The sequence below is a fragment of the Polyodon spathula genome, chromosome 4, assembly GCF_017654505.1.
Source record: "Polyodon spathula isolate WHYD16114869_AA chromosome 4, ASM1765450v1, whole genome shotgun sequence".
NCBI lineage: Eukaryota > Metazoa > Chordata > Actinopteri > Acipenseriformes > Polyodontidae > Polyodon > Polyodon spathula.
This window is the reverse complement of record NC_054537.1, coordinates 19,801,866-19,829,844: the sequence shown is the minus strand read 5'-3', so window position 1 is coordinate 19,829,844 and position 27,979 is coordinate 19,801,866. Positions and strand designations below refer to the sequence as shown.

The following is a 27,979-nucleotide window of genomic DNA, read 5'->3' as shown; positions in this document are numbered from 1 at the left end:
TAACTTATTTGAAGCTGTTAGTGAAGAAAATGTATCGCTCCTTGCAGATACTTCAATGCTACACTGTTGAGAGGTAGCATGTAGGAACTAAGGTGACACTGAAAACAAGAAAAGCAGGGATTGGTACTCAAAGTTGTGACAAAGAGTTCTGGGAGTTTGAGTTCTTTTAAAGAAAATACATGGCAAACATTTAGAATGTTTAGTCTTTGTTTTCTGAAGAAATATATAGTTTAAAAAAAATGTCTAAAAGAACTAGACATTCTGAAATAGTTTTCCTACAAGCACTCCCAGAAGCAACTCACGTGTGTCAGCTGCGCTCCTTCAATGGGAAGCGCAGCAAGGAAAAACAGTGCAAGAGACGTTCGCCATTCAAATGCTTTAAAAAGAAAATACTATTAATAATCAAATGCACGTTTAACACCATGCATGCATCTTTCATTTAGTGAATCGTAATACATACTAGAGAAGCTGGAGTAGTTCTGATAGCTCTGTGTAAAAACTGCTTCTTCACCTTCAGAATAGCTTTTTGCCCCTAATTCAAAGCACAAAGGCACTACCATGCCTCTATCTGGGCTCTGGTCTAATATTTAAGGCAATGAGGTGAGAGAAGCTCAGTGGTTAGAGCGCTGAACCCTGCTATCAGTAACTGTTGAACTTGGTCTCTGTGTGAAACAGTGGATGCAAAGGCACTTTTGCTCATACCAATAAACCAAGCAAGCACCATCTTCCTTGATCAACAAGCACTGGCTCTGTATTACCAGATGCAAAAATGTAATTAAAAAAGCAAGGGTACTATGACAAGTGTGTCTTTCAAAGCTGCACATTTGAGACTTGTGTAGTGAATGGAGGTGTAAAACAGGCAACGTTTATGGAATTATTAATTTAGCTACAATCCTTAAGGGCAGTAGGATGTTGTTTCTAGGAACCCAGCATTAGCAGAAACAGTGCTTCAAATCACTGGAATGCACACATTACTAGGAGTCCACTTGAAATTCTCATATCTGTTTGGACAGGAGCCATTGGTGGTTTTGATGGTCACTTATGTTGATGTTTGAGTAACTTTATAGCAGCAGAAAATAAAGAAAAGAAAAATAAAAAAAAGTCAAAAGGCAACAGTGGAGAGAGGGCGTTCACACTCAAATGGCAGCAACCTTTACTTCTTCATCTGTACTCCACACACGTCCTCCTAGACAGACCCTCAACTGCCTAAATCCTGCGCTCTAGTAAGATCTCAAACATTTCTATGTCAGTGGTATCGCTATATATATATGTATATAGTTTAAAATATTTGATTAAATCCATTAGACCTGAGTGTTGCGTTTCTTTTGTGCATCAGTATATATATATATATATATATATATATATATATATATATATATATATATATATATATATAGAGAGAGAGAGAGAGAGAGAGAGAGAGAGAGAGAGAGAGAGAGAGAGAGAGAGAGTTAATTCTCATTAAAACGAACTCGGATTAGACAAATTTCCTGATACAGGTGCACTATTTGTACATTGCGCTGTACAATGTAATAAGCAGTACCATTTATATATACCATTTATATTTCCGCTAAATGTAATTAAAATTGTATACGTTTAAACTGTACGATGACTGTGCCAACAAAACCATATAAGAATAAAAGTAAACAGCAACTATTTTCCAGGTATCCTGATGTCACAAATATCACCGTGACTGTCATTTACTGTCCCGGATGTACCTTATTTTCGCAAAATATCTACCTGTAGAACAGGAAAACTGTACGTATAAAACGGTACTGTATGTATTAAACTGTACGTAGTAAGCACAAAAGATCTGCCTGTGGAACAGGAAAACTGTATGTATTAAATGGTATATACGTTATAAATGAGTCTGTTTTAATCAGAGTAATTCCCCATTAAAGACCATGTTGTTGGGTAGGGACATGCCTCCTCAATACACTGTAAACGGAACTCTGTTCTAACAGGATCCATTGTATGTGGAGTGCACTGGTACTACGACTATTCTACATGTTCCAGACAAATTTAGCAGCTGCTTATACTAGATTACTTCTTATAATACAAATTCACTTTACACAAATTTCCTGTTAGTGCGAATTATTTTGGAGCCCTATTGGGAAGAAAAAAATGTGAATAAAATGAAATCGCTGTAGGGATGATTGCAGCTTTTCTTAGACCAGCAATCCGCACTTATCCAAGCTGCTGTTTCTTCACTAGGAACGGTAAATTAGCCCAATCAACACCAATGAACCTCACCTGTGGAAAACTGAATGCGGATAATCGAATACATGGGTTTGTGCCGCTCTAGTGCCAGTTACACTGAATCATAGATGTCAAACGCTACACAGTTTCCCCTAATATGAATTCTGGAGTGAGATTGCGATCCCTTGGCATTTGTGCTTCTGGAATGATACAGAGGGGAAAGCGTCCAGCTGGCGCTGCAGCGTTTCGGGGGGCAGTCTCCTACCTTGCCTCCCCCTGGCTGGTACTTGATGTTGTCAGTGGAGCCGATCTTTGATCTCACGTTCTTGATGAGGGGGGTCGGGGTGCCTGCTCCGGCAGCACTGGCGGGGCGGGGGGTGGTCTTGGGAGGTCCTCGCTGGGGGGTCAGCTTCTTGTCGGCAGTGGCAGTGGGGGTCGGGGGTTTGGGGGTACGGGTGCGGTTAACAGCCAAAGGGGTTCCTGGGCTGCTGGGGGTTGTGGCGTTACTCCTGGAGCTGACTGGAGCCACCCGTGACCTGCTGGGCTCTACTTAGGAGAGAAAAATAAAAATGACCTAAAAAGGTCAGGCTTTAAAAGTTCAGGAGATAACTAAATAATTCAAGCAACCCTTATAAAAGTGTACCACTGTATTTTGCTTAGTATTTTTGCAGTTTTACCATGACTATACTATGCATTTACCATAGTTTACCCTGGTTTGCCATACAATACCTCGCTTAAGAAATGTTACAATGGGTACGAAATAGTACTTTATCATGTGACACGATACACTGTCATATGCTTGAGAATACTCCCCTTACTAAACTCTTATGTAAGGGATGAAGAAGCCATGGTCCCCAGGTGCTTACGACTAACGGTCAAGTTGCTGATTGCCAGTTTTTGTAAGATTTGTCGGTTTCTTAAAGGATCCTAATGAGTCGTGCACGAACCACACGATAGATAACTCTGTAACAGGGCGAGCAGCCCTGTACATTTATTTGTTTATTTTTAGAACGGGGTCTCCCCTCCACCCATGTTATTTATGTTATTTTGTATTTTGTATTATGATTTATTTATTTGTTATTTATGTATTTATTATGTCAGCAAACCTGTGTATTTGTTATTGTATTTATGACGGCGTAGCTGTGCGTTTGTTTTGTTATTGTTTTGTTTTTATTTAGACGTGTTCTGGCAGAGACGAGATTGGCAGCCCGTCCTCTGCCAGTTGCTAATTTAAAAACTTGTGCAGATACGTCCCACCGGGAGAGGACTTAATTCACTAATTAAAATGATAGCGCCTCTACCCAGTGGATATTTATGGACGTCGATAGATGTGAGGCCCACCACACAAGCTCTATCCACCTTGCTCTCACTCTCCCTCTCTCCTTAAAAATTTTTGGTTCTTTGTATCTTTGTCACTTCAGTTTGACGGTGAAGTCAATGGATAAACACAAGCTTGTGTTCGAGATTTAATAAACACATTGTGTGCTCGTTTACAAGAAAACAATTTAATTATATATATATATATATTTTTTTTGTTTGATAAATGGTGCAACGTTCTCGCAGCAAAAACGTTAACTGTGTGTTTTCACACACAAAAGTCAAGGACTGGTCTGACCAGACTGCAGTGGCCGTTGCGCCACAGGAACCCATTGGGTAAAGTATGGGAGTGGTGAGGTACACACTTCACAGGGGATGGGAGACCAGGATTTCAGACAAGTCTGTGAATCCATTAATTACCCAGGACCAAAGACACGTGCTGCGTCAATTACATAATCAATTAACTATGATACACTAATTTAAGATTCTGATAACTTAAGAAAAAAAAAAACCTTTTGGATTCGTTTAGTGTTTAACGACTAAACAAATTAGAATTGAAAGTATGGACTTTCTACATGTCACTTCCTTTACACTGAAGGATAGCGACCTATGTCTCCATACAGAACTTCACTCTAATGTTAATCATGACTAAAACTGCAACTTGACGTCACAGCAGAATGAAGACTTCTTACTCCACATGCCACGTGCAACGTAACCCATTGGGTGGTTACTTCTCCAATCAGGTTCAGAGTGTGTGTCTCACACAACATAGTGTAATCACTCTCTCAAGTGAAGAGTGCTTTTTGAATGTACACTTACAAATAATTTACGTTTTAAATAAAAAATAAAAAAAAAAAAAATGAAAAGCTGATATTAACATATTTAATTTGTTTATGTTTTCTGTTGTGGTTTAAACATTTCAAATGCTTTGTCACTGACATTCAGAGTGAGAGATCTACACTCTCATCGACATTACAAGTGTAATTGCAGCTAATATGTTCCAATGGGGACATGACAAACGATTTTTACTAAAAATACAGTTCCACTGTGTGCCACCAGAGGGCCCCGCTAACCTACCCTGCTGGCTCTCTGTCACACATAAGTATCAAACAGGCGATGGATGAGATCTGATAGACTGAACTGCGGATCCAGACAGACATTTCTCACTCAAATAAATCTGACAACTCTGATTCCCATCACCCATCAACCCAGGGAGAGGGAGAAGAAAGGAGAGGAGGGTACAGGGAGAGGGGAAAATGAGAGGCAGAGGTGATGGAGGAATAGCGGAGAGGGAGAGGAGAGGAGGGAAGGGAAATGAGAAGTAATGGAGATGGAGAGGAGAGGAAGGGAGAGGTACCTGATGGTGATTTCGCTGTACTTGTTCTCTTCACATCTGTTGGTCTGGAGTCAGTCTTGATTGCTGAGAAAAAGAAGATTTTTTAAATATTTATTTCTGAGGCTGTGAGAAAGTTCTATTTTGCACTGCCCTGACAAATTATTGTTTAGTAGCAGTCTAAGCAGAAGACCTGGAATTAAGGGCATTATAATAGTGCAGTCTAGATTATACTAGTGCATGAATCAGTTTCCGTATCAGAACATTCAAGATAACTAACATGTGGGCCTCTTGGGCGGGGTGCTGGTGCTAGTGCTGGTGCTGTTCCTCTGGACTGGGGCGCGGGGTGTGGCCGGTTTGGGTGTGACACTGCTCTTCGGGACAGGAGGTTTAGCAACAGGAGCAGGGCTGGCCTTGGGGACTGCAGGGTGCTTCTCAGGGCTCTTTACTGGACTGCGAGCATCCGAGAGCTGGAGAGAGAGAGAGAGAGAGAGAGAGAGAGAGAGAGAGAGAGAGAGAGAGAGAGAGAGAGAGAGAGAGAGAGAGAGAGAGAGAGAGACAGTGAGGGATATCCAAACCAAATAAAGAACATAAATAGAGAGGGAGAGAGAGAGAGCGAGATGGAATGAGACAGACAGAGAGGGGAGATGGAGAGAGAGAGAGACAGGGTGGGACAGAGGGGGAGACGGGGAGAGAGAAACAGGCAGAGAGAGAGAGACAGAGGGACAGAGAGGGGAGATGGAGAGAAACAGGTAGGGACAAAGAGGGGGAGACAGGGAGGGAGAAACAGGCAGGGGACAGAGAGGGGAGACAGGAAGAGAGATCCCATCCAAATACAGAACACATCCCAAAGAAAACAACTCTCCAGTCTTACATTGCATGTCTAACACCCTGCTGCAACACTCAGTATGAAAATACATTGCTCCAAACGCTGCCTTGAAGAACCAGTATAATCTGTACTGGGAAGAATAATTAAAACTCAAAATAAATTCCATGTTTTTTTTTTTACCTCACCATAATTAAAAACCCAAAACACAGGCAAATCCTAACCCAATCCAGAATTAGTGACACACACTGCAAATTAAACAGGGAGCCCAGAGAGGCTCGATCAGGGAGACAGTGAAAAGATTGACTCTGAAATGTATGCCATTCTCTATAGCACAAAACAAAGAGAATGAGTTATATTTTACTTAAATTTATACATGTTAAATCAGTGTTCCAGATAAGGTTTTGGGTCATTGAGTAACTTAGACACTACGTGAGTAAAATGTCATGAGTACTTTCAATAGATGCTGTACATACTTTAATGCTAATTTATGAGGTATGCATTAACTACAGCCTTAGATTTTAACTGCAATGTTACTTTGAAATACTGTACAAAAACTTGATCTTACAATAAAATCAAAAGCATCAATTATTCTTATTTGAAATTCTGCAAACAATATGGCTGTGAAGCAAATTAACACCAGACAGAAGGATACCTACATCATCAAATGGAAACCAGCACAAATGGAAGGAGATGCAGATGGATCACATTAGTTTACTGCAAAGCGACGTCTTAGTTGGTGCTTATCTTGGCGAGAGCAGAGTTCAAATTTCAAAGTTCAACATCTACTCTCATGTAATGGAAATCAATTCACACAGAAAAAAAAAAAATATATATATATATATATATATATATATATATATATATATATATATATATATATATTTTTATTGTGCAATGCTGCAGATGGAATATACAGTATTTTACAAAAGGCCGGCATGTGCATATACTATATATTTATAATATTTTAAAAAAATTGTACCGATACTAAACTAATGCAAATAATGAAATGATAACATTGTATTCCTTATGGATCACCTTGCTGTATCAATATAAAGCACCCTGACTCCTTACACAGAATTTTTTTTTTTTATTATTTAGATTTACCTTCCAAAAAGTAGGCTAGGTTGAGGGCCACTAAGACAAAGAAATCCTAAGGATCAAGAATCCAGTCGCTTATTCACCAGTCATAAACACACATTGCAAGTGAGTGGATTTGTTTATTTATTTATTTATTAAAAAAAACTGACTACAATTAGCTGTCCGGGCATTTTTATGAACCAGTCTCTAGCATGCCATATATTCATAATTGACCACTGAGATACTGGGAACCAACGACGTACAAGAAGCTTGATAACATGAGAACTCAAGCTGTGCAGCAAAATAGTTATTAAATATCATACGCAATTCTTTCTGGTTTTCTTCAATGCATAAAACACCATGTGCATAGCTTACCTGGACTGCTGTGTTAAGTACTTCTGTACATTTGTTACATTAGCTTTTGCAATGTCTGTATGACTTGTTACGTAAAACATGACTCAGGTTTGTCTCCTCAGAAGATCTATGAAGGGATTTAAAAAATATTTACAAGACCACACTGCCTACCTCCTAGTGCATCAGCTCTTACCACTAAACCACACTGCCTGCCACTCCCTCACAGTCCCTCAGCTCTAATCACTAGACCACACTCTCTCCCAGTCTCTTTGCTTTAACCACTAGACCATGTTGCCTTTCTCCAGCCCAGTCCCTCAGCTCTAACCACATGAATTGTGTGTTCAGAAGTTCAGAATATGTCAGTTTGATTTCATTTTCCCTTTGTCATGCAAATACACTCCCAGTTGCAATCAAACATCCAGTAGCAGCTCAGCAAATCATTGAGGATTAAGGGTTTGTAAAAAGCACATTTTCCTGCTTAAATTCTCACCTCCCCTAGCTCTGCACAACACAGATTAGACATATCAACAGGGAGCACTTTAAAATATAGCAGAGATTAAGAGGGATTCCTAAAATGGAAATAGACACACAAACATCTAGTGGCTTAAAGGATCCCAATGATTCAGCAACAATAACACAGAGTGTTTCTTTTGTACCAATACCTGTTTTCATTCACTGCCATATTCCACAGTCTAAATGCGCATCATTATTCCACCCAATTCAACCAGTAACAGTATTATCTACATATTCCTATTCCAATACGTACTTTATTTTTATAAATATTCAATAGTGTTAGTTTTTTTTGTGAACAGTAGTAGTATTATTTGTTAAATAAAAGTACTGAATATCATCGCTATTTCAACAGCTGGATGATTTCCGGCCTCTACCTAATCGCCTTTGCCTAACCCTTACATCTCTCAAAAGCATAACAAACAAAAAGTCCCCTCTTAGTTTACTACAGATCTTTTACTTTTTGCTTTGCCCTTTATGAAGACCCCCCCCCCACCACCACCACCACAGCCCACCCCCCAAAAGCAACTGCACTATATCTTAATAATAAACGGATAGTCAACAGCACCCTGTGTGAACAGGTTTGGACATACAGGTGACCCCAGGTATGACAATAGTGGTGATGATATATCTGATGTGGAGGACCATGTTTTTAGACACTAACTTGTGCTGGTGTTCACCCCTGCTTTTTGAAAGATGGCACTGAGATCTTCAATGTGAGAACATACGACAATTTACAAACAAGAAGATAACCTTTTGGCGCTTCAGAGCGTCTCCAAATATAATAATCCCAATATACACGCTTCAAATTAAGTCACGTTTTATGTTCTTGTTACCACTGGCATACATTAACTTAAGATCCACTTGAATTTGCATAATCATTATTTTGGACTAGACTATACAACCCCAAAGAGCAAAGTTAACCTTAAAAATATTATACTAGTTCCAAGTAGCTGACTGGAATGTAAAGGACCCCAGTTATTCGGCATCAACCCCATAGTTAGGTAACCCATTGCATACCCTCACCACTCTCTGTGGAAAGAAGTGTCTCCAACCCTCAATCCTAAGTCTATCTCCACTAAACTGTTTGTCCTCTAGTCCAAGTTTCTGTAATGTGCTTAAAGTATTGGTTAGGGTAAACTATGTGAACTCCTTTCAAGATTGTAAAGAGTTCAATGAAGTCCCTCCTAATAAATCTAGTTCCTTCAGCCTATCTTCATAGCTCATTCATTTAAGCCCTGGGATTAGTCTAGTGGCTCCTTGTTGGACTCCATGTCTAGAACTAAACACAGTATTCTACTTGCAGTCCCACCAGGGCATTATACAACCCCATCATAAACCCCTTTCAGGACAGATAAACAGAAAATAAAAAATGGAAAGGCAGAGGGAGAGAGAAAGACTAAATGCAAATGATGCAACGTTTAACTAACTGGGATCACACTAGAATTTCAACTGTGAACTTGTTTGTTACTTTCCCAATCAAGAAACCTCCTAAAAAGGTATATTATAACACCTTTACCTGTAAATATATAACATACAGCACTGCACTGTTCTGTAAATACCACAGATGTTCTATGCAGCAGGGTAGCAGGGCAGAAGAGCACAGCACAAAACTGAACAGGTTAACAAGGGTCTGTTTGGAAAAACCCCTCTAGTTTTTGATCGATTGTTACTTGTTAAAACTATAGGCAACACAAAAACATAGTGCTTTGAAATATTTAAACATTGTGCAATGAGCGGCGCCACTTCGTTTGACTGCTTGTTGTTGCTGCAGCTGCTGGCTCAGCCACACTTACCTTGGGCTTGGTGTCTCTGGGTGTTGAGGAGGCAGGGCGCGGTGTGGTGGGCGTGGCTCTCTTGGAGCCGAAGGTGGGCGTGGTTGCTGAGGTGGGTGTTTTTTTGTTGGGGGTCGTGGCTGAGGCCGGGCGTTTGGGAGCGCCTGCAGTTGACAATGAGGATGGCCGCGGTTTGGCTGCTGAGCTCGGCTTGGCAGATGGAGTGGTGGTGGCTGCAGCGGACTTTGGGGTTCGTTTAAAAAAAACAAAACAAACACACATACAAAAAAAACACAAAGAAAAAATGACAATGCTCCAACAAAAAATAAATAATGAGATTCATGAGTCACAACAAGCAGCAGTAGCAAGTTGCAAACAGAAACAGCAAAGCACTGGAAGAAACTAAGCCCTGAGGGGAGGGAAGTGTGCAGGAGAGACAGCGGAGGAGACAGCTACCTCTGACCGCTCTTAAGAACATAAGAAAGTTACGAACGAAAGGAGGCTATTTGACCCGTCAGTGCTCGTCGGCTCCTGGTAGCCGATTGATCTCAGAACAGTTCATTCACAGTTTTAAAAACAGTTAGTAAAACAAAAAATAACCACCTGCCAAACATCTTTACAATGGGAGAGCTCCCTCTCTCATCAGTGCATATTCACGGATGTGTGTTTAAGAGCAGAGTATCAGCAGACTATACTGGTATCAGCAGGGTTCTGGGAGAGGAATGTGTTGGTTACTATGGTTACTAGAAATAATTAATCGATTATTAAATCACCATGGATTTTATTTTGCCAGCCTCAATTAAGCATTCATTGGTTGATTTATCGCCATAGTATTATATTACAAAAGCTTCTTAATTTTTCTGCTTCTTTCTTATTAATACTAACGTTTTCTCAACACATAAATATTACTCCGTATAATAATAATAATGCACATGCATGTTTTCGGTTGTCTTTGAAGGCTTTCATGAAGATTTTACACATTTTTCTTTTTCGCTTCTCACTTCTGAATAATAAGGTGCATCTATTACTGTGATCGATTAGGAAATTGCTGATTGCAACTGTATTGGTGACTCATCAGGACTTCTCAAATGCAACAGCAGAAAGCAGAGCAGCTATGGGCTATGGGCAATGGAGGAGCAGCATCAGACGTGACTCTTGACCTGCTGGGAGTAACAGGAAGTCAGAAACTACCTTGGTTTTCTTCTCTGGGCTTGGTGGGAGTTCCTTATTAGGCGCAGCTCTGATTCCGTTTGCTGTGGCGTCTTTTTCTGACTTCTCCGCTTTCACCGGAGCTGAGAAAGAAAACTCCCTTATTAGAAAACACAAACCTGTTGGCTTTCAGTTACACCAGAACACAAGCAAATATATAAAACGTGATGAAGCCATTCAGCCAATCAGTGCTCATTGGCTCCTAGTAGCTGATTCATCTAAAAACTTTGGATCTTAAACTATATCAGTGATTCAGCACCAACATCATGGCTAGGTAACCCATTCCATACCCTCACCTCTGCATAAAGAACTGTCTCCTATCCTCTGTGCTAAGTCTCTCTCTCTCTCACTGCTAAGTCTTAATGTCCAAATCCTCTTAATTTCCAATTGGATAGTGCTTACTTTGTAAACTCCTTTTAAGATTTTAAAGACTTTAATCAAGTCCTCCTTTCTAACAAACACAGCCCTGGTAAATCAGAAAATGGTTCCCATCTAGTTAGTGTTTCATTTCCTTTTATAGCTGACTTATATTTTTTATTTACTTATGTTTAATTTGAATGTATTCTTTTTTTTTTTTTTTGGCAGTTTGCCAAATGAAACATATTAAAAGTACTGGACAGAAAACAGTTTGTATTTTGGGGGAAAGGTGCATATTCCCTCACATGCCACAGGGGTTAAAAAGTTGGTTTTATTAGTTTAAAACAGGTTGCTATTATATTAAGCGTATTCCCATTTCATTAAAAATAATTACAGAGATGCTGTATATGTGTGGAGCGAGGTTTGCATCCACGTTAAGTGCACGTTCACAGTCGCATTCAAGTGAGGAAGAGCGTGAACACACTCAGTGTAAGTGAACAGGAAGGGGTGCCTTGTACATTTACATTTATTTTAGTAAAAAGGGAAAAGATTAAAGACAGAAAATTACTAATGGTACAGTGGCTCTCAAAAGTATTCACCCCCCTTGGACTTTTCCACATTTTATTGTGTTATCAATTATTTTCTGTTTTATATTTGTAATTTATTTAGAACAATTTGTAGATTTTATTTTTCACTTTGACATTATGGAGTTTTTGGGTTGATCAGTGGCAAAAACTCCTAATTAAATCCATTTTGATTCCATGTTGTAACACGATAAAATGTGGAAAAGTCCAAGGGGGGGGTGAATACTTTTGCGAGCCACTGTAAATGTGTAAATAGACCCTGTGATTTAACTGTGTAGTTTAATTATAATAATTGTGATTTCTTCTTCTAATAATAATAATCCTTACATAGCACCTTTCATAGGGGACCACCATAACAAAGTGCTTTACAAGATACGTGACTAAGGTGTGTGAACTATAACAACCAACATCTCACCCGAAAGACGGAGCACATGGAGGTTGGTCGGGGTCACACAGTGAGCCAGTGGCTGATCTGGGATTTGAACCGAAAAAGTCCTGGTTAAAAGCCCGTTTATTTAACCACTGGACCACTTATAAGTATATAAGGATGAAGCAGGAAGAGAGAGAATGGGATAGTAGTGCCCTGCAAGGCTGAATTGGCTGGTTCGTTTAATACATTTTGTTCTGTTTGTTCAGTATTTATTTTCACTGCAATTTTTAAGTTAATTGTTTGTTTTTTCAAGAATTTTACCAGAATTGTGGTACCCAACTTTAGTTTCCTGACTGTTCCTATAAATACATCAACCCTTGTCAATGCAAATACACATTTAATTGCAAAGCAAAGAACGCTCCTTTCTACAACCAGTGCACAAGTCGGAAGGGAGCAGCACTGTACTGCCGACTCCATCTAATAAATCAATGCACTGACGAGTGACTTCACTCAACGCACAGACAACGTTTACTATGACAGCCCGATCTGCCTTGGCAAGATTGCATCAATCAGTTTAAAATCTAAGACGTCTGACACAACAAGAGAGATCTGAATCTTATGAATCTTTCATGGGACATGTTTTTGCAATCAGTGCAGCGTGTTCTCTCCTCCAGCAGACAAGCAGATCACACTGCTTCCTGCAGGGGTTCTCAAACGTGACTGCTTGAGGGTCCTCCGTTTAAAATGATAATCTGAAGAAAACTACAAGTATCCCTCATACTGCAGTGTAAGGGAGTGTTTAAGTCCAGAGCACCCTTGTTTGTTTCATGACTCAACAATTCACTAATTGGGTTATTTCACTGTTAGTCCGTGTTGACAGTAAACTGTGCATGTCCTATATTATACTGTATAAGAGTCAGATATTGAAATATAGAGCAGTCCTGTATAAGATTATCTGTAAGTACCATAATGCCCTTCCCTCACAACAGTCCAATTTTAAACCCCAAAAAACTATTCAATATACGGTACATCCCTTTTAAAAGTTTACCATGGTATGTTTGCAGTGTTACCATGCTTTTACCATACCATGCATTTGCCAGTTTAACCTGGTTTGCCATGTTTATCAATATGCTTTAACTGTGATTTATTACACTTTGCTGGGTTTTTACTACAGTAAATTTTATCAGGGGTTGTCTGAAAGTACCATAAGACCCACAGTATCTCTCGCCACAGCAGTGAAACACGTTATTTCTGTACATAAAATATGTATGTTGTTTTACAAATGAGAAATTTACTGACTGTCCTGAGCTCCCCCTGGGCAACCTTTACAGACCTCCTGAGGATCCCCACACCCCATTTTACTGAAGTCTAGTTAGAGGACTTTTTTTTTTATTATGAAGGTGTACTTCACAAGAGACCAATTATGATTCTGAATCAAAAAGAATGCTGAATCACATTTGAATCATATTAATTAATAGTAATTTAAAAAATGTTCTCTCAGAGCCCTGTGGGGGAACTAACAGCTCACATTTTACAAGATGTACTTATTATTATTACTATTATTAATTAAAGATGATACATGCTATTTATTTTCCTAACAGATGCCTCGTTGTGCACTGGGACACAGAAGATTTTATTTTGTAATCTAATGTTTACACCCTCAAGTTTCATCACAAGCCATTCTCAAGATACAGCCATATTAAAATCTCCATCGCTGCACATACAGAGATAATGTCTCCCATGATCTCGTTCTACTTGCAATGCTACACTCTGATGAGAAGTAAGCCTGACAACAATTCCAATTCTATTTAGCTCACCAGATCACCTAAATCACCTGCAAGCACTCTGAAATGTTTTAAACAGCATTTCAATTACTAGTGTCTGGAAGTTGAGTTTAGTTGTCCAGATGTTACAGTACAGCTACAGAAGTTTTCAGATTTTTTTGTTATAGTTTGATTTTGCAATGTGCATTTAAAAAGGCCCAAACTGAAAACAAAGCCTAAAACACATCTGAGCTAAACACTGAGCTACTCAAACCCAATGCCTTCCACACTGCAGCCCAGAGCTTTCTCTAGCCACTGAGCTCCTCAAACACACTGCCTTCCACAATGCAGCCCAGCACTTTCTCTAACTACTAAGTTACTCACACCCACTGCCTTCCATACTAGAGCACATATGAATATATTTGTTAATTCATTTCTTCCATTTAAGAGATGCTTTTATTTTCTCTATCAGGACATAATAAGCAATACCACAGTAATCTAACCACTAGACTATGCATTGCCTCACTCCCTCCCAGTACCTCAGCTCTATCCACTAGACTACACATTGCCTCCCTCCCTCTCTCCCTCATCTCTATCCACTAGAATACAGATTGTCTCCCTCGCTCCTAGTCTCTCAGCTCTAACCATCAGATCAAACTGTGTCCCAGTCCCTCAGCTCTAACCACCAGACCACACTGTGTCCCAGTCCTTCAGTTCCAACTACTTTCTTCCAAATTAATAGAATAAGAGATCAGTTGATCAAGTGAAGGAGGACTCAAGAGCCCAGAATTGTTGGTCTGCACTGGAATTTATACTAGAAGCTACAACATGGCAAATTCATAGGTACTGTATCTAAACCATTACATCTGAGTGTACTTATTTATCTACAATGGATTGCTGACACATTGCCATTGAAGTGGTTACTAGCAGGTTACAGACAGAGTGAGTGAGGTTCTCCAGCAGAGATGCGTGCAATTATGAACCATCACCATATTGTGACATAGCAGGTTCTGCCAGTATGATAGTCTCCTCCACAGAAAAGCGCCCTGCGCACATGGAGAAGGAGAATGTCAAGGTCAATATTAAGGATCTAGCAGATGACGCTTGCTGCTGAGGGTATTCAATTATGAAACTCAAAATACATTTTTATTTATAAAACCATTTCTAGATGTATTGAAGTGGAAGATTCTCAACATAGGGAACCTGATAGACAAAGACAGCTGCCATTCCTCCAGCGTGTTGCCAGGGAAAGCACTCTGCAGCCTTGCAGCCATGTTGCAGGGGGGGTGGGCCACTACCACAGCCACAACAGCAATACGAGATGAGGGTGAGAAGCTGAAACACATAGCCCTGGTACAGTTAATTATCTTTAAATGTACCATATCAGGTCATGTTAGAAACATGCCTTGAAAATGAATTCCCGCTCCGCCCCTTACTTACTAAACATATTGGTATCCTTGAATGGCTAATACTTTCCCCTTTGCAAAAGATTTTAATAATCAAGCCATGTTACAAGTGCAGTGGTACCCCAAAAATCTGGGAATGTGGAACGGCTAGTGGTGGGGATTTTATCACCCATTCAGACCTCATGCAGAAGATTTGAATGAGAAATCTGTCCCAGTGGTACCCAAATATGATCAATTTATGACCAACGCTTATTGATAGTGCTCTGGCAGGTGTGCAAATGTTTTTGGCAGCCCCAGTGTATTTCAGTATATAATTGCATTGAACTGCACCGTGCCAAAGACTCAACAGGCAATTAGCAGGCAGAGAGTAATTAGCCACAGTGGTGGGTCCTTCTGCAGCTGCCAACAATAACAATACTTATTTTGAAATGTCCCTCTGCACTTCAGTCTCCTTCTTAAAATACTGCTTGCTACTACTGTTTAACATGGCTAGATTTTCAAAACAAGCACTTGCTTAGGTCTACACTCAAAAACAAAAATGTTCAAATATAAAACCTTTGATTCTAATCACAACAGGGCAGGAAGACAAAATACCCAATAATTTTCTTTGAGTTTGAAACTCAAATCTGTTTTATCACAGCCCTAGGTGATACTAAATCAAAGTAACAATCTCCCAGCTTTGCAGCCGCAAGGCTTCCATGCTAGTCCTCATTCTGTCACTCAGGCGTAATGAACATCATTCATTCAGAACACACCCATTCGAGTCAAGAAAGAGACAACCTCAAGGCAGACTGGCTAGTGAGCGGCACAGTAAAACCTCTTATTATCCAAACTAACTGGGATCAGGGGGGTGTTCAGATAATCGAACTGTGATATTGTTTATATGACTTTCCCCTATCAAGAAACCTCTTGAAAGAAGTTGCAACCCCATTACTTCTAACATACAGCACTGAACTGTTGTGTAAATACCAGAGATTGAGGGTAGCGCATTCTCTAAGACAACAGGGCAGAAGAGCACAGAACACAACATGACAGCTAACAAGGGGCTGTCTGGACAATCAGGGAATTACTCTATTGGGTTTGTGGGCTCTCAGAATCCCAGTACCAAGTTCTCTATACTCTATACTCTATATTCCAGCATTACAGTCTGATGGCCATGGCGTTTGTCTGGAATTCCCTTGAACCAGCCCTTTGGAGCTCACACAAAGGGTTCAAGCTTTTGGCACAACTTGTTAAAAATAAATAAATAAATAAATAAATAAATAAATAAATGCAGCTCTACTGCTTTTTTTCATGCATCCAGTTAGTTTGAAACATGCTTCAGCTTATTGCCACGGTAATCAGATTGTTTCAAAAGTTACACCTTGTAGCTACATTTTTCTGTTTTCTCATGCTATTCCCATGTTTATATAATGTATTTACTGTACCACATCAAGCAGCTTCTTGAAGGATCCCAGGGTGTCAGCTTCAACAACAATACTGGGGAGTTGATTCCAGGCCCTCACGATTCTCTGTGTAAAAAAGTGCCGCTTTTTTTTGCCCCTTTGTCTAATCTTCATTTGTGACCCCTGGTCCTTGTTTCTTTTTTCAGGTCGAAAAAGTCCCTTGGGTCGACATTGTCAATACCTTTTAGAATTTTGAATGCTTGAATCAGATCGTCGCATAGTCTTCTTTGTTCAAGACTGAATAGATTCAATTCTTTTAACCTGTCTACAGATGACATGCCTTTTAAACCCAGAATAACCCGCTCTTCTTTGCACTCTTTCTAGAGCAGCAATATCATTTTTGTAGCGAGGGGACCAGAATTGAACACAATATTCAATATGAGGTCTTACTAATGCATTGTACAGTTTTAACATTACTTCCCTTGATTTAAATTCAACACTTTTCACAATGTATCTGAGCATCTTGTTGGCCTTTTTTATAGCTTCCCCACATTGTCTAGATGAAGACAATGTGAGAAGACAATTTCAGTATCTCTCATGCGTTATTACACTTTGCTATGGTGACCCCGAGGAAGTCTATCGCCTGTTTTTTGTTCCTGCATTTCAAATCAAAACCACTGAAGCCAGCAGCCCTTCTCTCATGTCCAATAGCTCTTGCTGCAATCCTGCATGCTTCAGGGCTCGTTTTCTGTGTATGGGAAACAATATACTAGCCGTGAAAAAGCACGTTCATGTCATGATCCTCTTTCCCCTGCTATACACTTTCAGTTCTCTCCATTTCCTTTAACTGTTTTTTTTTTGTTTGTTTTTTTACAGTGCCCAATAGAGATGCTACGATTAAATCGAAAATCGATTTTTCAATCTATTCCATAACTACATCATTACATTTTTGTAAGGCATAGGTAATAACAGAATTTAAGTTTATTAATTGCCTTTTAACCCAGAATCTCATCATCTCAATCATTTGCTACTTTATGCCATGTTAATACCAAGTTTCATTACAACTGGATTAGCAATTCTCCAGATATAGGGACATGTGAAGTATGGCAGGTGCGCTTACGACTGCCTCCACTACATTCTCTTCACAGAGGATTTCATCACCAGCACGGGACAATAATAACCCTTGACGCAAATATGAGCGAGTAATTTAGCCTAGAACAAAGAAGAATTAGGGGGGCATGATTGAAGTCTTTCAAATCTTAAAAGGAGTTGACGTAGTTAACCCAAACCTGTACTTGAAACACAGCACAGAAACTAGGATCAGAAGACAAACAGTTGGGACTTACGTGGAGATAGACAGGACAGAGTGAAGGAGACACAATAAAGCACAATGAAAGCATGGTAAAGCAGAGGCAAGCATTGTAAAGAATAACAAGGTATGGTAAAGCATATTATTAAGCATGACAAACAGTGTAAACTAAGGTAAATGCATAGTATAACTGGGAAAACTGAAAAAATACAGTGGTCATTTTTTTAAGAGACTTCTTCACACAGAGAGTGGGGAGGGTATGGAATGGGTTACCTAGTCACATTGTGATGCTGAATCACTGGGATCCTGTAAGACCCAATTAAAAGTTCAGAGATCAATTAGCTACTGGGAACCAGGTAAGCTTAGAGGGGCTGAATGGCCTCCTCTCATTCTTAGGTTTTCTTTTACAGAAGATTGTAATTAATCACCTGTCTTGGCAGACTACATTGATTTATGGTACACTCAGAAATGAGTCACAGCTACCGACCTCATTATTTCGTGCGCTGTCATATACTAGAACAGCCCTCTCCCCTCATTCTGTGCACCCTAACATTACCTGGATCCACCATCCTATAGACAACTGACTCTTTTACTGCTCTACTACTACTCCTGATTCATTATCCAGTGATCTCCTCACTTCATAACCTGCCCTTTTCCCTCAGCAACCTCAAGTCTTTACAAAATGACCTGAAGTGCATACAGGCATCAAAAAGGTCTCTGTACCATGCAGGGGTTGTTCCTGACAATCCATATCACTGACATTGCACAAATGATTTTCATTTACTAATCCTCTTTTCCCAAAGCCAAATTCTTAACCACTGGTGCTGAATTATTGAACAGTAATTTGTGAATACCTCACCAGTTGGCTAATCTATTAAAAATGTATTCCTGGCTATGATTTATTTAGTTAAGATATTGCATGCTTCAAAAATTCAGTGAAGAAATCAATAAAGAAATTTAACGCGTGGTTGCTGACATCCAAAACCTTCTGTATTAAGATAAACCTTTGAAACCTACAGTTCCTGTGGACTACCAGCCGGCTAGCTCAATAGTGTTCTGTTTTATTTATTCAGAAATGTATCTTTCCTTCTGTGCGCCCTGTGTCAGAATCACATTCACGTCCAATAAACATCAGACATGGCAAAATTGATATAATCTTACAAATTATACAGTGCAGTCTGTCCAATTATTCTAGAAAAGCCAGGTTCTCACCCAAATAACAAAACGCATAGCCTTACAGATTACATTTTAACTATGCAGTAAAGGGTCAGCAACTATTCTTTTAACTGTGTTTAAAAAAACTACAACACAACAAAAACTAGAACAGTTTGCTGTAATTTAATGTCCTGCACAAAATGCCAAAAACATCAGTTACCTCAGCTTTGACCAATTATGTAGACTGCTATTCTTTGTAATTTCTCAGAATCTGTGAGGGCAAGTCTATCCATTAGTTTTGCAACAACAATTAAAAAAAAAAATTCCAAGTCTTTGTTCAAAACATTATGACCCAGTAAAAAGTATTACACTTTTTAGTTGCCTTTTTTCAACCTGAAAAGACTTTCGTTTTAAATGTTTCCTCAGTACACCAACCCATTACCACCAAACATACAGCATGAAAAGCAAAATACTCCACCCAACATGGGACTACACCCAAGCTCCCTACCACTATTAACATACAGTAACTACTTCAGCCATTTCATATGATCATTTCATATGATGATCATCATATGTTTTGGGATTCTGCTACATGGGAACATAAAATGATTTTCACAGGGAGCCAGTCCCATATAAAAGCTTATGACAGTAAAGGTGCACAGCCATTTTGCACTTTTCCTATGGATATACTGTACTAAGAAAATATGATATTTGACCATCTCACTCTGTACTTTCCAATGCCTATCTATGCTTCGCCGTGCTTAATACACTTTGTGTGCTCTCACTGTGGTACTTTTGTAAGGGATGTATTGGGGGGGGGGGGGGTTAGTACCAGCTAGTGGGTTAAACCCAGTAAAGCTCCCAATCTCAGTCCCCTAATGAAGCCTGGAGAACAGAACCCTGTCTGTGCTCCACAGAACTTACATAACAAATGCCCTCTCACCAAAAGGAATATATCAGAATCATCTGTAAAATAAAAAGAGGGAAAAGCAGAAGAGGACAAAGCGCGGTTCATCAGTCGAGTACACAGAACAGACAAACACAAAACCAATACTGGCAAACAGACACCCAGTCCTTCCTCCTGTCCGCCAGTCTGCTTGCTCACTGCTTCTCAGTCTCCTGCGCTCCCTACGTCCTTTCAATGTTTTTTCAATGACATTTTATGTTGGGAGGCTCTCGCACATTTCATTCCTTCTACACAACCTAGAATCCAACATACAGAGTATCAAAATTGAGTCACTGTGAATCTCCAGCAGTTTCTTTCTTGGAGCTTTTTCACTAATCAGTAATTACCGCGTCTCTCCTGTTTGAATAAAAATGACCTCTTGACCAATCGAGGTCTCATTATGAATGGCAGAAGCTTACGTTTTATAGCTGACATTAGCAGATAAGTGAAACGTATACCGTATTAATGCTTTCATCTCCGACGCAGAAAAACAATACATTGACACTGCCATCAGTCTTCAATGACTGTACGCACTGTTGACAGTGCATTAACAGTAAATAGAAATTGTGCAGTTACTAGCACAGTGACGAACATGGGAACATTACTTTCAAAATATGAATGAATATTCAATTACTTTTTTTTCAGACCTCACATATACATTGATTTCCTTTGCACGATATCTTTTTTAAAAAGTGGTTTCTGTTATGTGAACAAATATGAATATGATCACACTTGCCGTAGAATACGTTCCAATAACTGCTCTGGCACTAACAGTTCCTGCTGCACTGGGGCACAGTGAAGGTATCAGAAACCACATGCGGTTTGGTATATAAACACACACTTTATTGCAGACCATGCTTGTCTTTTTCGCTCAAGCCCACTCCAGTAAAGCGTGTGTCTGTGTTGCATTTTATTTAGTTGTTCTTAAGACCTTGACTTTTGACAGAGGGCAGCGCTTTGAAAACCAGTTATAAAAACACACAATTTTCCGCACCTGTGAATCAAACCTGTTTTACAATACAGAAATACAGAAACATGGAAGACCAGGAAACAGTCAAAGAGTAATGCAACTGACAGGCATTTCTACAGCTCAAATCCCCAGCTTTTAAATGCACTTCAAATTGTACTTCTTAAAGACTTCAGTGTATCCTTTTTTATTTTCAAGAGTTCTGTGTAATTCATGCTTGGTACTAAATAAAGAAAACATACATGCTAATTAGCAATTGCATCCATCAATCAATACTAATATTTTCTTCTATGCATGCATTCACTCAGTATGTCTGTATCGCTATGCATACACAAATATTTACAGCATTCATAAATAAATGCTTTCTAACTCTACATTAATGCATAATGATTTACCAAAAGAAAAATACCGTATATTAGAGGAATAGAGTATTGATGTTATTTGTAGATAGTACCACTACAAAGTCTGATTGAATGCAGATACTCCAGCCCTCTGCTCTTTGCTTGTTGAAGCTGCAAAGATTATCTGCAGTAATTCTGCTTTTTAGCAGCTTTGATCTGCCCTCCAACCTCAGCTATGTCCAGAACTGAGCTAGCTGCCCTGGAAACTGCACAGAAATACACAAAACACATATTCTCAACACTTGATCACCCCATATCATCCAATCTCACCCTCAAATTGGGTATTCTTTCTCAACTGACTCTCCTGTCCCTTAACCCTCTGTTTCAATCCCTATTCTCCTCATCTTTCTCCTGCTAAGTCTCTCTACATCACCCTTTGTCCAAACTTAGACTAAACTCCTGATGGCTCCTGGCACTGCACACAGCAAATGCAAATCACTGGGTCACTTACCATCTGGGGCATGAACCAATGGGCTGCTGGTCTGGGTGTTTGTGGGCTTATCTTGAGTGGACGCGGTTTTCATATCAACCTTGCCCCCTTCCAGTCCTGCCAGCTTCTCTCCTTGGACCTCGACACCACTGGTGCTGCTGCTGTTTCTCACTTCAGGAATGCCCTCCAGGTGGGTGTGGGGAAAGTTCAGCCCAGCTGCGTGGTTGTGCTGGCCACAAAGATCCTCCATTCGCTGCTGCGGATCCTGGGGCATTACATCATTCTTTTCAGCCACACAAGGCAATTCACTGCCAAACGGTGACAGAGCAGGGCTCTGCTCTTCTGACACAGTCATGGACCTCTTGATCTGGGACAGTGACTTCCTGGCGTTGGGGCCAGGAGACAGCAGCCCGTCACCCTTGGCCGGCAGCACGGGGTACTTGTCTGGCAGCTCAAGACTGTCCGGCACAGAAAGGTGGGAGCACTCTGACATGGCGCGGCGCATGGCACGCCGCTGCTGCGTGGCTCGGCCGCTCAGGAATGGCTCCGCTTCCTCCCCAGTGTCCTCTGCTGCCTCTCGAGACGTGATCAGCACAGGGGCCATTTTGGCTGTCATCGCCGTGGCCAAGGGGCTCGTTTTCTGCTCAAATCCGCTGCCTCCCTCCAGGTAGTTGTCGTTGACAATTCCTATCACACAATAGTTGGGTGTCTCTTCCTGCTTGTGGTTCTCTCCCTTTGTGCTTGGCTCCAGCTGCAGATGGAAGTGTGGGTTCCACACGTTGATCATCTCCTCCTTCTCACAGTCTGCCGAGATGGACACTTCAGGCAGTAACTTTCCAATCAATGCGCTCTGCATCCCGTTACTGCTCCTGCCCGCCTCTTTCTCTGTCCCGACTATGGTGACTGTGTGTGTAGTGGCCGTCATTTTGCTGCTGGGGGAGGCTGGAGACTTATCAAACAAGGAGGAGGAGGACGAGGAGGAGAAAGACAGTGGGCTCTCCGGACTCTCCCCAGCACTGCCTAGGGAGTTACTAGCCTGCCTAGCACTCCTCTGTGCCGGCACTTTCAGGTCCTTCTCCACTCCCTGACCCTCTAAGAAGCACAGCTTGTCCTCGTCGGTGAGCCCAGCTCCCTTCCCCACCAGACCCTCTGCTGCTGCACTGGGCTGTCCTCCCAGACTCATTTGGACCCCAATTTCACTTAGCTTGCCTTCAGTCCTCTGCCACTGCCAGTCAGGTGCACTGTAATCCTTGCTCTTCTGCTGCTGCTGCTGCTCATCTTGCAGGACAGCGCTTCCGGGCCGCTCGGAGTGGGTAGTGGATTTGCACAGCTCGCTGTACTCAGAGAATGGAGCAGCAGCCGGCTGGTTGGAGAGAGCTGACATTGTGCCGTCTCTCTCTCTCTCTCTCTCTCTCTCTCTCTCTCTCTCTATATATATATATATATATCTCTATATATATATATATATATGTATATATATAATTCACTCTCACCTCTCCCTTTGCCTCTTTGTAAATGTTTATTTATCTCTTTTGCCTTCTCTTTTCTCTCTCTCTCTCTCTCTCTCTATCTCTCTTTCTCTCTCTCTCTCTCTGACACCTAGAAGAAGCAAATGAAGCTCTATTCGCTTTGCTGCCAGCTTGGTTAATTCTCCAGGCTCTCACATCACGTCAGCATCTCTGGCTGTCACATGACCCGTAGACACTCATACACAACCCCAGCTTACTAACTATTCATACGCTGGCAAAAATCAGGGATGAAGCGGCCTCATGAATACTGATTTTCCCTTTCTCTTTCGACCCTCCTCTGGTTTGTCTTTCCCTTTAACACTGACAGCAAAAAGGGAACACATCAATGTAGTTATTCAATGATTATCCATATATATATATATATATATATATATATATATATATATATATATATATATAGAGAGAGAGAGAGAGAGAGAGAGAGAGAGAGAGAGAGAGAGAGAGAGAGAGAGAGAGAGAGAGAGAGAGAGAGAGAGAGAGAGACACACAGTATATATATAAATTATTTTCAGAAACCATTTGACCCATATGGATGTTCCACTGAACAGCCTCTAGAAAGGATTTCCTTTTTATTAATGAGCTTTCTACTTGTGAGGAAATTAATGAACTCTTTTGACTAACTCCATAATTTTTTTATTTCTTTATTTATTTTAAATGTAATATATTTTGAAGCAAATGATGCAACTTAAAAGAGCCACCAAACAAACTGATATAAACACTTAAAGAATTTTACATTTTTTTCCATCCCCACCCCCTAGCTGGCATGCTCCCTATTAATGCCTCTTCCAACTTACTGACACAACAACTCTGAAGCCAAGCCATACGGTATCCCGCTAGTTCAGAGGGAATTACTCCTGATACATTTTTTGGCCGATTGTGTTTGTTAACAACAGTTAACACACATGCCAGCACAACTGACCAGACCTGAAGGTGCACTCACTGGTTAGAAGTAGAGAATACGGCTTCATTACGCAGAGGAAGAATGGAAGCTGCTCGATCCAAAGTGACCCGTGTCGAGTGAGAAAGAGGAGTGCCTTATGGCTAATAGATTGCATATACTCTATATCCCCTAACCAAACACTATGTGGCAACCCAATCAGCCCTCATGCCAGAGCAGACAGGATCCCCTCTTATCAGAGACTGCCAGCCCGGCCACTGAGGAAGTTAATTCTGTTTATCACACGGGCCCTGCTCTGCCACTCTGCCAGTTCAGAGTATTATCATGAGGCCGTTTCATTCAGTGACAGAGCTGAAAATAACCATCTCCTGAACCCCCCCTACCCCCTTCCCCCTATCTTTAGCAGAGAGCTCTACAGCTGACCTGGTCTTCTATGGTATGACAGTGTCTTCTCATGAGCTTTTTGAGTGGGTAAGAGTGCAAAACTGTTATAGCAACATATTAAAAGAACACAACACATAGTTATTGTCCTTTCCATATCTTTAGAATTATTTTATTAGATTAGTGAAGGGCCTTTATACAGGATGTTTACAATTTACCGTCCACATGGCCTATCCGTGAATTAACCAAATTAGTGAATTATCGAACAATGAAATATTGAGGGAGTACGGTACAGTGTACTGCAAGTACATACGATGTGACAGAAGTCATACAGTGACAGAAATGTAATGTGTATTCAGAAGCAGACTATGCAGCCTCTTTTGTAACAGCTGTCAGAAGCTGAGTTTGCTGTAGAATATTCTCAGCACAGTATAAATCTGAATACCTCACCAGCTCAAGATTTTGATCCTGTATTTGCATCTGAATTGAATTTTGCATTTTATTTTACAGTAATTCACTCGCTTCAGTGATCCAGCTGTGCAATATTATTTGGAAGTCCTATGGACATTGCAGAAATGCCCTTTTAAAAGTTCACTATATTAAATTTGCAGTTTTCTGCAATTATTATTTAAACAAGTTTTGTTTCTTGCAGCTTATTTCTAAACAGTTTCACTTTCTATTGTGCATTTAAAAAAAAATTCAAAAAACGCACAGCCTCTCAATATCAAACACAAATAGGAAAATGATTTCTCCCAATCAGCTTATTGTGCTCATATAATTCATTACAATGTCTTCAGTCACTTTTGCTCAAGTGTTTAACTTTAATTCTAAATGAAATCACTTGCTTAAGTCCAAAATAAAATAACATTTCCTACTAAAATGATGTGGTATTTGGACACTGTATTTACACCACTTTTTAATATAACAAATAGCAAAAAACACAATTTCTAATAATATGACAAATAATCTTTAACAAAAAAAAAAAAACATTTAATTTGAAGTATCTGTTTGTGAAAAAAGGATTGCACCCCCCCTTTAGTATTGTGTGCGTCCTCCTTTTGCTTGTATTACGGCTTTCAGATGTTTATGTTGTTGATGAAATTCTGTCTTATGTATTTCCTTCAGCTCAGACAGATTGGATACACAATGCTTGGCTATAGCATTTTTTTGAGGTCTGGGGATTCAAGAATTCCAATCAGCTTACGAGCAGATGGTATCACTGTATTTTGTAGAATGTTTTGATACATAGCTGAATTCATTCTATCTTCAGTCACATGAATGTCTCCAATCACTGAACTGCTAAAACGCCCCCCATATCATGATCGAACCACTTCCACATTCCATGTCCAGATTTTCTTTATTGAAGACTTTCTCTTTTTTCTTCAAACATTGTGGTCCATTTTTTGAGGAAAGATATATTTGACTTTGATAATGTTTGCTCTGAGTGCTTTTCTCAAACATGAATTAAACTCCTTTGTCTTGATTATCACCTGCTGTGTTCCCAAAATGTTCTTCTTCAACAGATGTTGAAAAAAATTACTATTTGACTATTTATTTTATGTTATTTTAAATATTAGAGAGACCAGTTATTATTTGTATTTATTTTCCCCCAATTTGGGATGTCCAATTATGTTTTTCCTCCTCACCGCAGCTAGTCCCCACACAGCACAGATGTTCTGAAGTCTAAAGCCAGAATCGCTTTTACGCTGACCAATCCAGAGCAGAGGTGGGCAGGTTACTGATCCTCTTATCCACTTTGAATGTGCTCGCTGTCTGGCCAGTAGAGTCTGCTTTTGCGCTACGAGGAGAAGCAATCCCTGCCGGTTCCCCATTCCCACCCTTGGAGAGTCAGAGCCAATGCGACGTCCCTTTCGGAGTCCCAAAGTTCGGCCTCTTTGCACATCCCGGACACGAACTGGCGCCGTCCAAGCTGTGTGACTCATCCTGCGCTCCCAGTGGCAGCGCTTTAACTGGATGAGCCACTTAGGGACCCTCCATTTGACTTTACAATGTAGCTTAATTACTGCGTTATGGTTTTCAATCATTTCATATTTTTTTTTATTAGTTGACAATACTTTTGTTGTTAGTGGTGAATGTAGCTCAATGCTTGTATTTACCATGTTTTCTTGAATTATCTTATACTAAGTGTAGGGTGCTGATACTTTTGTCAGTGAGTATTCACGTTCTTCAGTTCCTTGTGATGATCTGTAAGTATCTCTGTTTGCAGCCTGATTGCACAGCCAGACAAGCAGGTTCCTTAAAGACACAAAGCTGTAGAATCCAGCTCAGAATTCGCCCCAAGGTGTCTGCTTTGTGAACAAGATAATCGGAGAGGAATCACAGAAAGGGAGGGAAGCAGGGGAAAGGGAGACAGAAGGAATCAGGAAGTAAGAACATGAAAAAAATGAACAATCGACAGGACGCATCTCATGCTCGTCCGGTTCCAGTCTCCGATTGATCTCAAAACTTTGTCAGGTCGGGTCTTAAAGCCACCCAGAGATTTATCATCAACAAGTTGACAAGGTAACCCATTCCATACCCTCACCAGGTTTAGCACTGTATTTTTGCATGGCATTTTTGCAGTTTTCCCATGGTTATACTATGCATCTACCATAGTTTTCACTGTTGCCATGTTTAATAATATGCTTTTCCATACGTCATTATTCTTTACAATGCTTGCCTATGCTTGCCTATGCTTGCCTATGCTTTTACTATGGGAAACATTTATAAGGGGTGTCCAAACGTCTATATTCCCTTAATTTCCTGCTTTCTGTGTTGCATTTAAAGTATTGGCTAGGGTTAACTATGTCAACACCTTCTACAATTTTTAAAGACTTCAGAATCTGGTATTTCCAGCGTTTATGCTGCAGTCTCAAACACAAAGGAGAGTTTCTATTCTTTTCACTCTGGGCTGGAGAAAAGACTCATTCCTCTAATGACTTTTTACCGAACACCATTGTTACCAGGCAGCCCTGCCCCGCTATCTCCATAGCAACAGCCTCTCATCTCCTTGCCGATCGGCTCCTTGTCAGCTCTTCTGAGAGGCAGCAGCTCTAATTAGGAGCTATTTCCGTTAACACCCAACCAGCTGAGCATAGAGCATGGCACGGAGAAGATGCTGCAAAGATACCCAGGATCAAGAGACAAATCAATTCAGAATGTTCAATGTATGAAGAATGTTTATGTATGAATTCAGTTTTTTTTTTCTTTGCGATTCCTTTTGTTTTATCAGGTAAAATATGCATTAAAGAAACAAGCAGTGAGGGTATTTATAGGATCTTGAGATACATACATACAAGCTAGCTTTGAATTGCAAAGGCAAAAATGTAAAAATCAAGAACTCAAACCGTGACTGCAATTATCTTGAAAAAAAACATTCATAATGAAATAAATAAGGTTAAAACAGTTCTCAAGGTGAACTAGTCAGTGTTTTATGATGTGGTTCTGATTCTCTTTTATTAGATATGATTATTAGCTGATGCGTTATCAAGCAAC

At 40.2% G+C, this 27,979-nt stretch overlaps 1 protein-coding gene across 14 annotated transcripts in view; it reads right to left on the bottom strand.

Moving 5' to 3' along the window:
* LOC121314291 (microtubule-associated protein 4-like) overlaps positions 1 to 27,979 on the bottom strand; it is a 129,670-nt gene that overhangs the window by 13,493 nt on the left and 88,198 nt on the right. For 8 of the 14 annotated variants that reach the window (XM_041247378.1, XM_041247379.1, XM_041247371.1 and 5 more), the window contains 6 exons: positions 10,586 to 10,686; positions 9,416 to 9,637; positions 5,130 to 5,319; positions 4,874 to 4,936; positions 2,465 to 2,748; positions 1,308 to 1,322 (listed from right to left, as the gene is read on the bottom strand). In XM_041247378.1, the coding sequence (XP_041103312.1) occupies positions 1,308 to 1,322; positions 2,465 to 2,748; positions 4,874 to 4,936; positions 5,130 to 5,319; positions 9,416 to 9,637; positions 10,586 to 10,686 (875 nt within the window). The remainder of the gene's footprint in view (positions 1 to 1,307; positions 1,323 to 2,464; positions 2,749 to 4,873; positions 4,937 to 5,129; positions 5,320 to 9,415; positions 9,638 to 10,585; positions 10,687 to 27,979) is intronic. The other 6 variants (XM_041247376.1, XM_041247380.1, XM_041247382.1 and 3 more) reach the window with 3 other exon arrangements.